General features: G+C 38.5%; 1 protein-coding gene across 4 annotated transcripts; it reads right to left on the bottom strand.

Annotated features, from left to right (window-relative positions):
- Nucleotides 1–1,079: 1,079 nt before the first annotated feature.
- Nucleotides 1,080–8,702, bottom strand: MTERF1 (mitochondrial transcription termination factor 1). 4 transcript variants are annotated; one of them, XM_005550259.4, is made up of 3 exons: nucleotides 8,625–8,702; nucleotides 8,036–8,094; nucleotides 1,080–2,953 (listed from the first exon to the last, which is right to left on the bottom strand). In XM_005550259.4, exons 2-3 carry the CDS (start codon nucleotides 8,062–8,064, stop codon nucleotides 1,783–1,785), a joined length of 1,200 nt encoding a protein of 399 aa, XP_005550316.3. In that variant the 5' UTR covers nucleotides 8,065–8,094; nucleotides 8,625–8,702; the 3' UTR covers nucleotides 1,080–1,782. The 4 variants fall into 4 exon arrangements, with proteins under 4 accessions (XP_005550316.3, XP_005550315.3, XP_045244674.2 ...); XM_005550258.5 differs by having other exon boundaries at nucleotides 8,642–8,702; XM_045388739.2 differs by lacking the exon at nucleotides 8,036–8,094.
- Nucleotides 8,703–15,857: the final 7,155 nt, after the last annotated feature.

Here is a 15,857-nt window from a genome sequence, read left to right as displayed (position 1 = left end):
AATCCCCAATGTGACAGTATTGAGAGGTGGGGCCTTTAAGAGGTGATTGGATCATAAGGGCTATGTCATCAGAAATTAATTAATCTATTCATTAATTAATGTATCAATGAATTAATGGCTTATCACGGGAGTGGACTGGTGGCTCTATAAGAAGAGAAAAAGAGACCTAAGCACATTAGCACTCGCCATGTGATAAGCTGTGCCGCCTCAGGACTCTTCAGAGTCCCCACCAGCAAGAAGGCTCTCACCAGATATGGCCCCTCAACCTAGGATTTCTCAGTTTCCATAACTTTAAGAAATTCATTTTCTTTATAGATTTTCCAACAAATTATAAATGTATTATAAGCAATGGAAAATAAAGTTGCAAAACTCTCTCTATATAAATTGAACTGTGTCAGACTTTAAGTAGGTAAATTGAGTATGTGATTTACATATAAATAAAGCTGCTTTTTAAAATACTATCTTTTTATTATAGGGATCACTGATTGCATCATTACTATGTGCAAGAATATGCACTTAGAGGTGCATTTTCATTTGATTCCTACCAACTCTGGAAGGTCAATTTCTAGTGTTACAGATGAGAAAAACAGGTTCAGTAAATTTAAAACATTAACACAAGTTATTCAGGAATGGTGCCCAGATACATCACTCTAAAGCTCTTGCTTTCTAAACTGTGCCATGCTTGCCATCAAATAAACAAAGATAATTATAATAAGAGTATTGTTGAATATATAAATGGCCTTAGAAAAGCAGACATATTGTTTTCATCAATAATAGGAATAAGGTTTTTTAAGGCATCACTGATAGCAAGTGAGGTTTAAAAGGTTGAGCGCCATTATGTTAATTCAAAAACGACATCTAGAAAACAAATGCCTCTGGAAAATAATTAAAAGTCATATAATTAAAAGTCATATAATTTGTCCCATATCTTTCAGTTTATGTCAGAGCTAGATTGTATCTTGAAAATACCAACATTATCTGATTTGTCATTTTTTAAGTCAACGCCTCTGAAAATTACTCAATATTAGCTGAAATGCCAACAAAATGCACAGAAATGATTACCATTTCCTTAAACTATATTAAGCAAAAATATTCCTTTATTTAGATTATTCACATTTAGTTTTTTATGCACATTTAAGACTTCATAAACACTAATATTAGCAATTCCAGAAGGGTAGGTAGATTTTTTAAATATAATTACTCTTATAAAAGGAAGAAACACAGACTTAACACTAAAGGACTGTATTTTGTGACTTCACCTATAATGCAACTAATCATCTACTTAGTTGCTATGTTAATCTATTCGCTTCTGCAGCAAATTATCACTGACTCAGTGGTTTAAAAGAACACAAATTTACCATATTATGGTTCTGTGGGTCAGAAGTTTGACATTGATCCCACTGAGCTAAAAAGGTGCCAGCAAGGCTGCATTCTTTCTGGGGACTCTAAGGGAGAATCTGTTTCCTTGCCTCTTCCATTTTTTTTTTTTTACAGGCCCCCTTCATTCCTTGGCTCAAGGTGTCTTCCTCTTTCAAAGCCCCCTTTTACCTTCCTTCAAAAGTAGTCGTCTTTCTTATATACGATCACTCTGACCTCCTCTTTTGCCTCCCTCTTCAACTTTTAAAGACCCCTATGATTATATTGGGCCCTCCCAAGTAATTCAGGATAATCTCCCCATCTTAAGGCCCTTAATAACATTTTAACTTAATCACTTCTGCAAAATTCTTTTGCAATGTGGCATAACATATTTACATTTCCTGAGAATTAAAAGCACTGGCATCCTTAGGCCAATCTGCTTAACTTTTTCAATTTAGCTTCGTATCTTTTTTTACTCCAAGATAGAAGACTGATGTTTAAAGTACTCAAGTTACAGCCAGCATTTACCAATTCTCTGATTCGACTTTTTAAAGTACTTATGCTTGAATCCAGAACCCGAGGATTTTCAATTATTTGTGAAATACTAACGTTTTCTTCTAAGAGGCAGTCTATTTTATCATTAAACTTCTTCTCTGCCAAGAAGATCATATCTGGATAGCTTAAGACAAACTTCCGTACCTCTTCTTCAGTACATTCAAGAGAAAACAGCTTCTTTTTGATATTTGTGTAGCTTCTTCTGGCATAGTCATTGGAAAGATCTAGGATTTCAGCTCCTGGACCACATATCAGAACCAGCAGTTCCTCACTGTTCAAGTTGAAAGTTGACTGTAAGAATTCAATGTTAGCTTTTACCCGCTTGGTGCTCTGAATTAAGATAAAAGGGTTTTTTAAAATTATCTTCCTGACAAAATCTGTGGGATCATTGTGACCCAATGACAAACAGGTTGCCTGCAAAAAATCAACCATCTGTTTATTCAGATCAAGACTATTGGAGAAGGTACGAGGGGCATTGGTCAACAATCGACAAAGGCATTTACGGGTCAATCCAACTGAGTAGAGGAACTTTATATTATTCTCTAAGTTTAAGTTGTTATTGGACCGAAAAAAGGATTCAGGAGAACGTTCCAAAATATTTACAATTTCAAGGTCTGATGTCACAATATTTCTCCACAGATCCCACCGTTTTGAAAGATTCTCAGGAGTACGTGTTATTGCTCGTGGGTATCTTGATATGATGCTAGCAATCACTTCTTTGCTAGCTCCTTTGGAAAGAAGGAACGTCTTCAGGTCCTGCTCATTGGTAATCATCCTATGAAAAACTCCAGGCTGTCGTTTCCTTGCCATGTCAACATCTACTCCCATAGTAAGTAAGTTGTTCAGCAGGTCCTCATTTTCCGAAGGCTCACTGTCTGCATTATGACACTTCACACCAAAAAGTCTAAATGAAACTGATTTGAAGATGATTTCTGCTGAAAATCGGGTAATCCAACATCTTGAACCAAAGAGAAAGTTACTTCTCATATGCCAGAGGTTTCTTGGTGCCATAATGGTTAGGTAGTTCAAACCTTTTGAAGTGCTGTGTAAAACAACACATAAAATATTATACAAATGCATGTGTTAAAACAACTAAATGGCCATATTATGATCCTATGAGCATCATGGTCATTTCTATGAGAATATTACCTTCAGTTCCAGCTCTACAGAACTGTGTTAATAATTCAGCCACTGCACTGTCTCTCCCTAGCTCACTGCTTCTGTTATTTGTAGGCATGGGGCTGCTTCCATTGTTAACATAAAGAAAAACAGGATGGGGCACCATTAGTGACCCAGAATTGTTCTTCCTTTTTTCATGCTCTTTTTGTTTACCCTTGCCTGCCTTGGCTACCTAAAATCAGTTGACCCTCTCCATCTCTGCTTTGTCCTCCGGATTTCCAAACTTTTTTTTTTTTTTTTTTTTTTTTTTGAGACAGGGTCTCACTCTGTCATCCAGACTGGAGCGCAGCAGCACAATCATGGCTCGCTGCAACCTCATCTCCCTAGGCTCAGGTGATGCTCCCACCTCAGCCTCCCAAGTAGTTGGGACCACAGGAATGCCCCCACACACCCAGCTAATTTTTTATTTTTATTTTTTGTAGACACAGCGTTTCACTATGTCACTCAGGCTGGTCTCAAACTCCTGGGCTCAAGTGATCTGCCTGCCTTGGCTTCCTAAAGTGCTGGGATTACAGGTGTGAGCCACCATGCCAGGTCTGGCTTATTGCCTTATATTTCAATTTTCCAGGTCTTTGACCTTGCCCTGCCCATAGATACTAGATTTCTTTGCCTCTGGCCTCCTGGTTTTCAAACTCTAAATCTAGCCCTGAAAACCAACACCTCACATTAATTTCCTAGAAACAGTAATTCATAATATTGATTGTTAATGAACATATGAGGAAACAGAGGAAATTCTCAACATCTTGAACATCTTTTTCTAGATTCATGCTACCCTTTATATCCATGTTACCATTAAAGCCTTAATTTTTCTTAGCTTATATAGAGCTCTAGTCAACAGCTCTTGATCACAATCATTTGGTTTACCCTACCATTCCCTACATTGTAATCCAATAATTCCAAACCAATTTTCATCTTCAAAATGATCTAGTTGCGATATTAAATCCACATAGCCCATAACATGTGAAACTGTGCTGAAAGATGGCATGTAAACATTAAAACATTACTTTCACCATTCTCCCCTTCTCCATCACCATATTAACAAGACTAGTTTTGGGCTGTTTGCATGTGTTGCACAACACTTTCAACTTGCAGCTTCTAGCATGTGACTAAAACCTCAATAACTCATTTTTCCTGATCATTTAGAAATGGGGCTCAAAACATACAAGCTTATTTATAATCATAATCATAGATCCCTACTAAAATGAGCATCTCTATTTATAAGAAATATTTTATGAGAAAAGCAACAGAAAAAGTGTTCTGTTATTCAACCTATCTGATTTGTTTCTAAGCTACTTGTGCCTGAGTCATATAACGTACATACATATTTTTTTAAACTGTACTTTTGCCTTTTTAGAATATATAGCTGTAACAAGTTCATGCTTGATTTCTAATTACTTACAACGGGCTCTTACTTAGAAAAGGTATTCTTTTTTCTCCTTTTCCTAATTAAGCATAAAATAGAAAATAGAGATAGATGATTCCAACCCACTACTAAACTCTTTGGGCTAAAGACACTGCTTTCAAGATCAATTTCAAAGAAAGCCTCTTTGTGTCTGTCCTTTCAATTACTCCAATTTTAACTAGAACTTGATTATGCCTACAGGCAGGGAACATTCCTGTGGCTCACATAATCTACAGATTCTCACAGAATTGGGAAAAGACCCCAAAACTATAGAATCTAGTAATGTGTAAAGCCAAATGCAAGGCACTCACAACATAAACATCAAACAACAAAAGCACATTTTAGATTGATCCATACTCTGCTGAACTCACTATTCTTCACTTCTCCATAATACCACATACTACACTGTAACTACATACTCTTCCAAAAATGCATGAATTTCGAAACTAAAATACAATTATCCTTCTAACTGAAGAATGAAGGCTCTTCCTTGCATAGCTCAACAGCCTGTTCTCTCTTCCAGATGCTCGAGTGACCTCTACTGGAATAATGGGGCAGAATGCATCAGCTGGAAATCAGACCAGTACTTTCTAGAGAGGTCCAAGATGATACAATGGGATGGAGGAAGAAAATAGTAAAACTACAATTTATATTTGTCTTAGCCTTTGAAAATTCTTTCTACATATGCTTTATAATATAAACAATATGATGGTACTGTAAGACATATAATCAATAAACAAATGTACATATATTGTAGGTATATTTTTATTGACAATGTACACAATCAAGGAAGTGTGGACTACTACTTTAGACAGTGCACTTTCTTAAGACTATTAGCATCATGGTAAACAGGCTGAACAAGCCACAGAATGTTCAACAGAAATTATATTAATAGCAAACTAAAAATAAGTGAAAATGTATGCCAAAATTCCTAACAAAAAGTAACAAATCTATAAATGTTTCTTCTAAATCTGTCACAAGTAAATTTGATGTCTTGTGTATAACTCATCCTTCATGGAAGTATCTTCCACACAAACTAACATGCCCCAAACTTGAGTATCTTTCCCAGTCCCCAAAGTTGCCCTCTTCTGACTAAAGATATCATTATCACAATCACTATCCTAAGAGTCATTTGTGATAAAAATCCAAAAGTGAGCTTTGCTTTCTTCCTCTTCCTCAACTCCAGTCATCAAATCAAGTAGATTCAACTTCTTTGGCATATCTCTGAAATCCACCCTCGCTAATCTTTGTAATTCTCATTCTGTTACAAGTCTTCATTCTCTTTCACCCAGCCTGTAACAGCCACCTGATGCGCTTCTCTGACATCAATCACTCAAAACTGCCACCATACTGATATTTGTAAAATGATGTGATTATGTCCCTCATTCTCTGATTAAAGACCTTCTGTAGCTCTCCCCGAAAAAACAAAATCTTCAAAGTGATCTTTTTCTAGCTACCTTTTCAGTTAGTTCTAACAACCTTACCATCTACTTCTAACTACCTTTCCAGCTATCTCTTCTATTCTACCACCTCAATACCTAGCACTACTGCCTCTCAAACCTCTGATCCCAAACATCTTTGCCCATTCCTGTCTCCCTGCCTTTGCTTAAGTTGCTCTTTCTTTTAGAAAGGCCCATCCTCCTGATGCCTATCCATAGGACAAGGTCCCATTCAAATATAATCTTCCCTCAAATCCTTAAAATACTTACAATTGAAGTCAATCATTTGTTTTATGATAACTTATTACTAAGGAATCTAAAACTAAGCTTTCTATTTATAGAAAACAAGAGCTGAAATGGACTTACAACAGGCATCTGAAATTTGGTCTTGATTACAATACTAAAATGCAATAAATTTACTCTAAAAATGACATGTGTGGTCTCAACTAAACCTAGAAACAGTAATTAATATCGATTGTTAATGAACATATGAGGAAACAGAGGAAATTCTCAAATATTGTTAATGGGCCAGAACCAGAATTTGGCACCAGCTGCCACAATTTTAAATGTTCATAGCCTTTAACGCAGCATTTCCACTCCCTGGAGATTATCCAAATGGAATAAAAAGGGCCAGGGGCAGCAGCTCACATCTGTAATCTCAGTATTTTGGAAAGCCAAGGTGGAAGGATTGCTTAAACCCAGGAGTTTGAGACCAGCCTGGGCAACAAAGTGAGACCCTTATTCTACAAAAAATCAAACTATTAGCCAACTGTAACAGTGCACACCTATAGTCCCAGTTGCTCAGGAGGCTGAGGCAGGAGGACTGCTTGAGCCCAGGAGGTCAAGGCTACAGTGAGCCATAATCTAGCCACGGCATCCCAGGCTGGATGACAGAATGAGCCCATCTCAAAAAGAAAAAAAAACAAGAATACGTGTTTGTTATGAAAAATAATGACCAGGCCAAGCACAGTGGTTTCACGCCTATAATCTCACCACTTTGGGAGGCCAGGAGTTTGAGATCAGCCTGGCCAACATAACGAAACCCCATCTCTACTAAAAATACTAAAATTAGCCAGGCATGGTGATACATGCCTCTAATCCCAGCTACTCAAGTGGCTAAGGCTCAAGAACTGCTTAAACCTGGGAGGTGGAAGTTGTAGTGAGCTGAGATTGCACCACTGCACTCCAGCCTGGGTGACAGAGCAAGACTCTGTCTCATAAAAAAAGAAAAAGAAAGAAAAAGGAAGACCACCATAACATTATTAGCTACGGCATAGAAGAAGAAACTCAAATGGCCACTAATAGAATGATTAATAAATTGTGGTACATCTAGGCAGTATACTATAGAGGTGCCAAAAATAAAGACTGATCTACTGCAATAAAAAGATGTCAAAGATACTCTACATGACAAACTGCCTAACGGTATGGATAATGCCATGTATGTTAAAGGCAGTGGGGGGACATTAATATATACAGAGGTGGAATGACAGTTATTTCTGAAAGATTATTGGAGGCTATGTACTACTTCTGAAATACTGGGACTTTAATGAATATGTGCTACTTTGCAGTCGGACAAAAAAGTTTTAAACAAGTAAAAATGGCCTTAGGTGTGAAAAACAATGGGAAATACGTATTATCTTTATCGATTTTTCGGTTTCTAGCACCAAAAAAGTCACACTTCAAAATTCTCCATGATGCTTTACTCTTAGCAACGGATCTCCATTCAAAATATTCATAATATCTAGTAGGGTAAATGAACACCTAAATAGCCTAATACAAGAAAGTCACCAACTTTCCTCATGTACAAATTTCAGAAATGGCACCTATTCCAAAATTGACTTCAATCTATTTCTCAAATTGACTTTTTAAGTTAACCAAAACCATTATCCCAAGGGCTAATGTTCAAACTTAACAAACACACTGAAAATCTCTGCTTGTAGTATGATCGGTCTAAAAAAAAGATTTACGTTCCCCTCTGCCCCACAACTGGCCTATTAAACAGGCTGTTAATGGAAATAATCACTGGCCCTAAGATGCCACATTCCAGCTGGTCTTCTTTTGATACAGCAAGCTAAGTTTGGAGATCTTTACATGCATTTCTCACCTTGTTTGTCTTAAGGAAAGGCTCTGCATCCCTCTAGAAAGGCTGGAGAACAGCTGTCCCTAGAAATGACACACATACACAAAAAAGGCAAAATATTTCAGGCCTTCCTAATACAAAACAAGAGTTCGATCCCAGCTAACGTTCGCATTGCATTATGTTCTCGTGAGACGCATTACCTCTTGCAAACAACATCTCTCAGACATACAGAAAAGAAAACGGCAAGTACATGCCTACATATGATGGGAAAAGGTAGCGCTGCTGAATCACGAATGTTTTGTAAAACCAAAGCTAAGTGCTTCATATACATTGTCTCGCTTTACTCCCCACAACAATTTAGAAGGTAGGCATAAGCCTTAAAATTACAAAATCTGAAACAGCGCCGAGCTCCCATACTAGCCTGCCTTCGCTAGCTGAAGCATTAGGATTCGAACCCAGGTGGATCTTTCTTAACTCAAAACCAAGGTAATTCCACACCGAAGGCTCTTTCCATCCCTCTTCCTCCCCCAAGGGCAACTCTGCAAGGGATTGCACTGTACAGCAGTCACCCACACCCACTTCTTAACAAAAAGAAAGGAAAGCACGGCCTCACCAACTTGCCAATCTCACCCTAAAGTGCATCCACCCGCTGTAAACGGCTTTTACTTCCGCCTCTGGGGTCCGGAGCTGCGAGGAGAAGCGGAAGTGGAAAAGACTAACTTCCGGCCTCGGGTCGCGCGCAGAGGTGACGTCGTTGGTCCTGCGCCCCCTCGTGGCGGTACTTCAGCCCTTCGTAGCCCGAAGCTAGGGGCCTGGCAGGGGGCAGCAAGAGACCGCCTTGAGCGCCGGGTATTGAACGCCCAAGACGGGTTTTGGAGGGCGCGGTGGGGCCTGGGACTCCGAGTCGCCTGGGCAGATGGCCGTGGGGGAACTGTAGGGCATTCTATAGGGATCCTATGGTGGCATCCACTGCCTGCCGACGACACGTGGTGGGAAGGTCGCTATTATTTGCATGCCATGTCGCAGTTTTTGATAATGCGATTGCTGCTCCTAATGTGACTAAGGATTAGGATGCCGATCAACATCTCGGCGTGTTTTGGTGCAGGAAAAGCGGGTGTGGACTCTCTGTTTAGTCCCAGATTCTCTTTCTTTCATGAACTACCGTGGAAATCCTAGAGTGTCACTCCTGGTCTGAATTCAGCATCCGCCTTCAGGCTGGGAATCAATTCTAGTATATACTTCGATTTACTTGCTTGCAGCTCGAATTCAAATATGGTTCTTTTGACATTGTGACAGGTTTGCGCTATTTAAAGAATGAAGGCAACCGAAACCTCATCTCCACAGTGGATGCGTTTTTGCTCCCTCCTGAAGCGTTGCCTTAAACCACGCAGTCCTCAGCCTCACCTGCCTAGTGATGGTGACAATGGAGGAGATAAAGCTTCAATTCAAGGCACTTCTACTGTGGCCATCAAAAGAAAGATAATATTTACGTTAATGAATTAATCGTGTCTGTTGAGTTATCCTCAAGAGACAACAGTGATTTCGTCCTTAAAAAAACACAGGATCAACAGGGTTGACCCTGAATTTTACAAGGAGGAAAAATTTCAGGCATTACTAACTCCTCCATGTAAGAGCCTAATGATATAATTTTCTGGCTGGGAGCGATGGCTCAGGCCTGTAATCCCAGCACTTTGGGAGGCCGAGGCAGGAGGATGGCTTAAGGCTAGGAGTTCGAGACCAGCCTGGCCAACATGGTGAAACCCCTGTCTCTACAAAAAATACAATTAGCCAGGCGTGGTCAAAGGTGCCTGTAGTCCCAGCTGCTCGGGAGGCTAAGGTGGGAGAATCACCTGAGCCTGGGAGGTTGAGGCTGCAGTGACCCGTGATTGTGCCACTACACTCTATCCTGGGTGACACAGTGAGACCGTGTCTCAAAAAAGAAAAAGAATTTTCTTTATGCCATTTCTTTTTTCCTTTTTTTTTTTTTTTTTTTTTTTAAGACGGAGTCTCACTCTGTTGCCAGGCTGGAGTGCAATGTGCGATCTCGGCTCACTACAACCTTTGCCTCCCGGGTTCAAGCAATTCCCCTGCCTCAGCCTCCCGAGTAGCTGGAACTACAGGCGCCTGCCACCATGCCCCGCAATTTTTTTTGTTTGTTTTTGTTTTTGTTTTTTTTGTATTTTAGTAGAGATGGGGTTTCACCATGTTGGCCAGGATGGTCTCCATCTCCTGACCTCGTGATCCACCCACCTCGGCCTCCCAAAGTGTTGGGATTACAGGCGTGAGCCAACGTGCCCGGCCTCTTCATCCCTCTTCATCTATGCCAATGAACCAATTATGTTTTACCGTCAATCTTCCCCTTTGACTACTCCTAGCTGGGTGGTTGTTGTCACTTTGTTTTTAATTAACTCTCTGTTTTGTTGGTTTAGAAGGATAAAGATTTATCTTTGGGAATTTAAAATACTAATAATCAGTCTATCTATTAAGTGAAACTACTTACTGCAATTCATCCAGGTAAAAATTAGTCCTGAAAAATTGGAAATGGCTGTTAAAATGTGAATTTCTAAACTCTATATTCCTTCTTCATGGAAGGAGCTCCTATGTCTGAATTAATATTATTATATATTATGTATATACATACACACAAACTGCTTTACAATCGGCATGTAAAAAAATAAAATTTAGGGATTAAATTAAATAAAATAACCTTTGAGATTATTGAGGCCCAGGCCTCTCATTTTACAAATGAGAACACTGAAACCCCTAGAGTAGGAACTACCAAGAGAATGCACGTCTTATACTTCCTTTACCAGTAAGTCTAAGATTTATACCACATACTTTGTTGTATTGACTTAGCTATCAAGAATTATTTCAGACTTACTTAAGTAACGTCACCCATGTTGGTTTTTAGTGATATTTTGTCGGTAAAGGTAGATTGGTTCTTTTGAAAATAAGTTATATTTCCCCTCAGAAATTTTCCGATTACAAATCTATTTTAAATGTGTATTATAAAATACTGAAAGTATAACAATAGAAGTGTAATAATGGTTGTGTTAGGATGTTGTATAATTAATTAGGTTTCTTTCTTATTGTATTTCTTCAATGATTTTTGAAATGTCATTACCTCCAGTAAGAGAAATGACTATTGCCTCATCATCCTTTATGATGTTTTACAATAGGACCTGTATATACTTTGCCTGTATTTCATTTGTTTATTCAATGAACATTTATTGAGCACCTGCATATTCCAGGCCCTGTTTTCAGGTTAGGGGATATAGTGGGAAGCAAGACAAAGCCCCTGCCTTCCTGGACCTTATTTCTAGTGATGGATCTTACTCTCAGCCTGAATGTCTTCTCCTCTACATGCCTCTTCCATCTCCTTCCCCAAGACCATAGCGACCCATGTCCCTACCAAGTTGATGTAATTAAGAAAAATAAAGTGGCTGAGTGTAGTGATTCACACCTGTAATCCCAACACATAGGACTTAGATACACAGAAGCTGGGCTGAAAGTCAAGTCTGCACACAGAATCTGTGCTCTATTCAGAAGTGCCTCTGCCTTTTACAATTAAGAATGTTTTGACTGTGCCAAATGTGCCTGTTCCTCTGCCCTAGAAGTGTCCTTCTTGCTTCATGCAAATAGATTTCTGGCAAACCACAGCCCCTCAGTTGACCATTCGTTCATGTTTGAATCTCAGCAAGCCCAATTAAGGTCAAAAAGAAAGTTGCCCTTCATTCCTCCCACACTTACCTTCAGTCGATAAACACCCACAGATTCCTGGATTCAGTAGACAAATGCCTGCCCCATCCCCACATCAACTTCACAGACAGACCTGCTAGCTTCCTATGTGACTTACTTGAGGGCCCTCAGAGAAACATCAGGTCTCTACCCAGGACTCCCTTATTCCATTCTCTTGCCTGCAGCTGTTTTGTTTGCATAAAGCATAAAATGTCTCCCAGTTGTTCAAGGCTAATTAAAGAAGTAGATAAAATTACCCAGAGTATCTCAGGTTAACACTTTGTTGGCAAAAAATGAAAAAGATTGCTTAATTTCCCCCCCTTTCACAATTGCTTTTTAACAATTTAAGATTTCTAAAGATTTTACTTCAGGCAACTTTATTTCTCTTAAGTGTGCCTAAAGACTTCCTGAGTCAGCTTTCATGTTCCCACACTCATTACCACAAGGGTCTGTGGCAAAGAACTGGATATTTAGCCTAGCAAATTTGCTGATTCCAGACCTGATATGATCGCAATTCCAATGGTAGTTGGATCAGCCCGACAGAGTTGGCCAAAGAAACCCAATAATCATTTGAGATCCCATTTAGCCTCATGAGTTTAAGTACCTTTTGGATTGTTTGATTCTGCTGTACCAAACCTTCAATTAATTACCACGAAGTGATTCTTAATCATTGGTAGAAAAATTAATCTCAACAGAGAGGAGGGGAGCAAACATTCACAAGATGAAATACTATTTTCATTGTCCGAAACTATTTTCCTTTTCTGTTTAAGATGTTTCTTGAAATTCCTCCTTTAGAGATTTATTCCTTGGTATAAACTGTGCTGATTTAAAATTGCAAATGTATTTGAAAGGGAAAGCATATTAAGCCAAAAGTCAGCAACCTTTTCCTATAAAGGACCAAATAGTATTTGAGGCTTTGTGGGTCACATACTGTCTCTGTTGCAAATTCTTTTTTTTCTTTCCATCTTTCACAACCCATTAAAAGTATAAAAACCATTCTTATTTTGGGGGCTGCTGGGCCACTGGCCATAGTCTGCTAAGACCTGCATTAAAAACTATAGTGAACTACTCACATATAACTGTAACTTCATTTGTTGATTGCTATATTAAAGACATCCAAAAACTAGGACTTTTAAGAGAAAGTACGTGGAGAGAAAAATAATATTTGAAAACATTTATGTAATGCTATCTGCCATGCACAATTCTAATCATTTCACCTATATTAACTCATTTTGTTGTATAATGGAAGTAATATTATCTCCATTTTACAAATGGGGAAACTGAGATGGAGACTATGTGACTTCCCCAAGCTCACGCAGGTAGTAAGTAAGGGAGCCAGTATTGCAACCTAAGAAGTCAGGCTCCAGAGTCTATGACTGTATTCACAATGCTATGCTGACACTCAGGGAGACATAATACTTTAATTTACGTTAGAAAATACAAATAAGAAAGGGGCAAAAAAAAAGTAATAATTTCACTTGTAATTCCATCACCTAGAAATAACCACTATTTATATTTTATTTATATTATTTTGGTTAATATCCTTCCAGAATATATGAAAGAATATAAACCAGAAGAATATAAATAAAATATATACACTAAGTATTTTAGGCGTTGTGGGTGACATATTGTGTAACTGTAACTGAAGCTAAATTACAGTTATATGTGAGTAGCTCATTATACTTTAATGCAGGTCTTATCAGACTGGCCTATATACATATACCCATAGAGTATATTGAATATCTTTATTCAACCCTACGAGGCAGGTATCATAGTTTTGCAGATGAAACTTAGGCTCAGATGAATTAAGTGACTGTGTGTCTTAGTACATTTTTGTGTTGCTATAAAGGATTACCTGAAGCTGAGTAATTTATAAAAAAAAGAGGTTTAATTGGCTCACAGTTCTGCTGGCTGTATAGGAAGCATGGCACTGACATCTTCTCAGCTTCTGGTGAGGGCCTCAGGAAGTTTACAATCATGCTGGAAGGCAAAGGGGGAGCAAGCGTCTCATGTGGCAAGAGGGAACGAGCGGGGGACAGGAGGTGCCACACACTTTTAAACAACAGGGTCTCACAAGAACTTACTCTCTCTTACAAGGACAGCACCAAGAATATGAGGAATCTGCCCCCATGACCCAAACACTTCCCACCAGGCCCTACCTCCAAGACTGGGGATTACATCTCAACATTGGATTTGGAGGGCACAGCCAAACTATATCAAGGCTGTACAAGAAGCTTGGTGCCAGCATTTGCTTCTAGAGAGAGCCTCAGGCTGCTTCTGCTCACAGTAAAAGGCAAAAGGGCATGCAAAGATCATGTGGCAAGAGAGGAAGTGAGGGGTGGGGGATGCCATGCTCTTTTTAACAACCAGCTCTCATGGGAAGTAAGAGTGACAACTCACTCATTACAACATCAAGCCTGTATCTCTCCCATTATGCCCTACCTCCAACATTGAGGATCATATTTCAACATGAGGTTTGGAGGGTCAAACATCCAAGCAATAGCATTATGTCAGGATCATAAAGCTAATGTTTGTGAAACCAGGATCTGAACCCAAGCTACTGCTTCTAGAACCTGTACTCTTAATCCCTTGCTTATACTGCATTTGAGATTATACTTCGTTGTATAAAAAGTCCTTTTCACCTCAAGCTTATAGAGAAGTCACTTTGTTCTTTAAAAGTCCTTTTCACTTCAAGTTCATAAAGCCCAGGCACATATATTTTCTTCCAGTACTTTCATTATTATTTTTCTTGTTTTTCCTTTAAATCTTTGAATCATCTGGATTTTATTCTGGAATGAGAAATGAAGTAGAAATTTATTTTTGTTTCTTTTCAAAATTGCTAGTCAATTGTCCTAACATCATTTAATGAATAGTACTTTATTTCCCCTTTGCTTTGAAATACTACTGTATCATATACAAAATTATAAAGTAATATTTTATTACAATTTTTGGATGACTGCATTCCAGTTGTGGAAATATTACTCAAAGTCTGTTGTGATTGTCTAACTTAAGTGTTGATATGAAGCAAGGAAAGTAGGTTTTAGGCTGATTTAAGAATTTTCCTTTATAGATTATTTTTCTTTTTTAAAAAATTAAAAGGATTCAGTTAAGCATATTTTGGCTCAAACTTTCCAGTTGTTATAGGAGTGTGAAAAATGGAAACTGAGCCTGAAGGAATACTGAATATCTTGTCCAACCTGCCTTATTTATAGATAAGGAAACTGAGGTCCAAAATGGTAAAAAGTATTATTTAACAAATAATGTTGCTAATTAGTGACTATTACACAGGATTCTTTCAATTGCAGGTGACAGAAATGCAACTCAAGCTAACTCAACCCAAAAGGGGAAAGAGCATAATTATTTTCTCCTATGGGAAAAAGAGAGGCAGAGGTGTCCTCAGGCACGACTTAATCCAGGAATTAAATTAGACCCACCGCTCTCTTTGCATCTCGTCTCAGCTTCTTTCTATACGTAGTCCTAATTTTCTCAGGCTCTCCCATGCAACAAGGTGTATGGCTACCAGTATCTCTAAGGTTGCAACCTTTTTTTAGAAATGTAAAGGAAAGAGAGAAATTATATTAGTCTTTGAACATCAAATCAAAAATAAATATTCAGATTAGCTTCTTTGAGTCATATGACCATCCCATTATTTTGGAGGTGGCAGGATATAATATAATTGGCAGTTCCAGAAAAACTATCTGGAGTTGGAGAAAGGAAGTTAAGGGAAATAGGTGCTCACTATTACTAGCATGAAGAAAAGGAGGTTGGACAGACAAAAGCATCTACTGTCCACCAGGACAGCTAGAGACCCTGAATTGGAGTTGGGGGTCTTTGATCTTTCCTTCAATCATCTTTCCATTTCTCTATTTATTCATTCAACACATAGTTACTGAGCAGTCTATGAGAATTGTTATTTAGCTGCAAGCAACAGAATCTCCAGTCAATGATGGCTTACATAGCAAAAAATCTAGAGATAGAAGTTAGTTGTTCATGTTGTTTTCTAACACTATGTAGTCTCACCATTTCTCAAGCACACCCTTGCGCTTCCTTGCCTCTGGTCCTTTGTTTGCTCCTCTTCTCTCCATCTCTACTTGTTAGTCACTTAACC

The sequence above is a fragment of the Macaca fascicularis genome, chromosome 3 (genome assembly GCF_037993035.2).
Source record: "Macaca fascicularis isolate 582-1 chromosome 3, T2T-MFA8v1.1".
NCBI classification, from domain to species: domain Eukaryota; kingdom Metazoa; phylum Chordata; class Mammalia; order Primates; family Cercopithecidae; genus Macaca; species Macaca fascicularis.
Note: the sequence above shows the minus strand (reverse complement) of the source record. Positions and strands in the feature narration are given on the sequence as shown.

Excerpts from the sequence above, each read along its gene's own strand:
- MTERF1 (XM_005550258.5), bottom strand. Across the intron at positions 2,954-8,035 it reads CTTTCCTTAAGACAAACAAG|CACTTCAAAAGGTTTGAACT; the intron begins GTGAGAAATGCA and ends TGTTTTACACAG.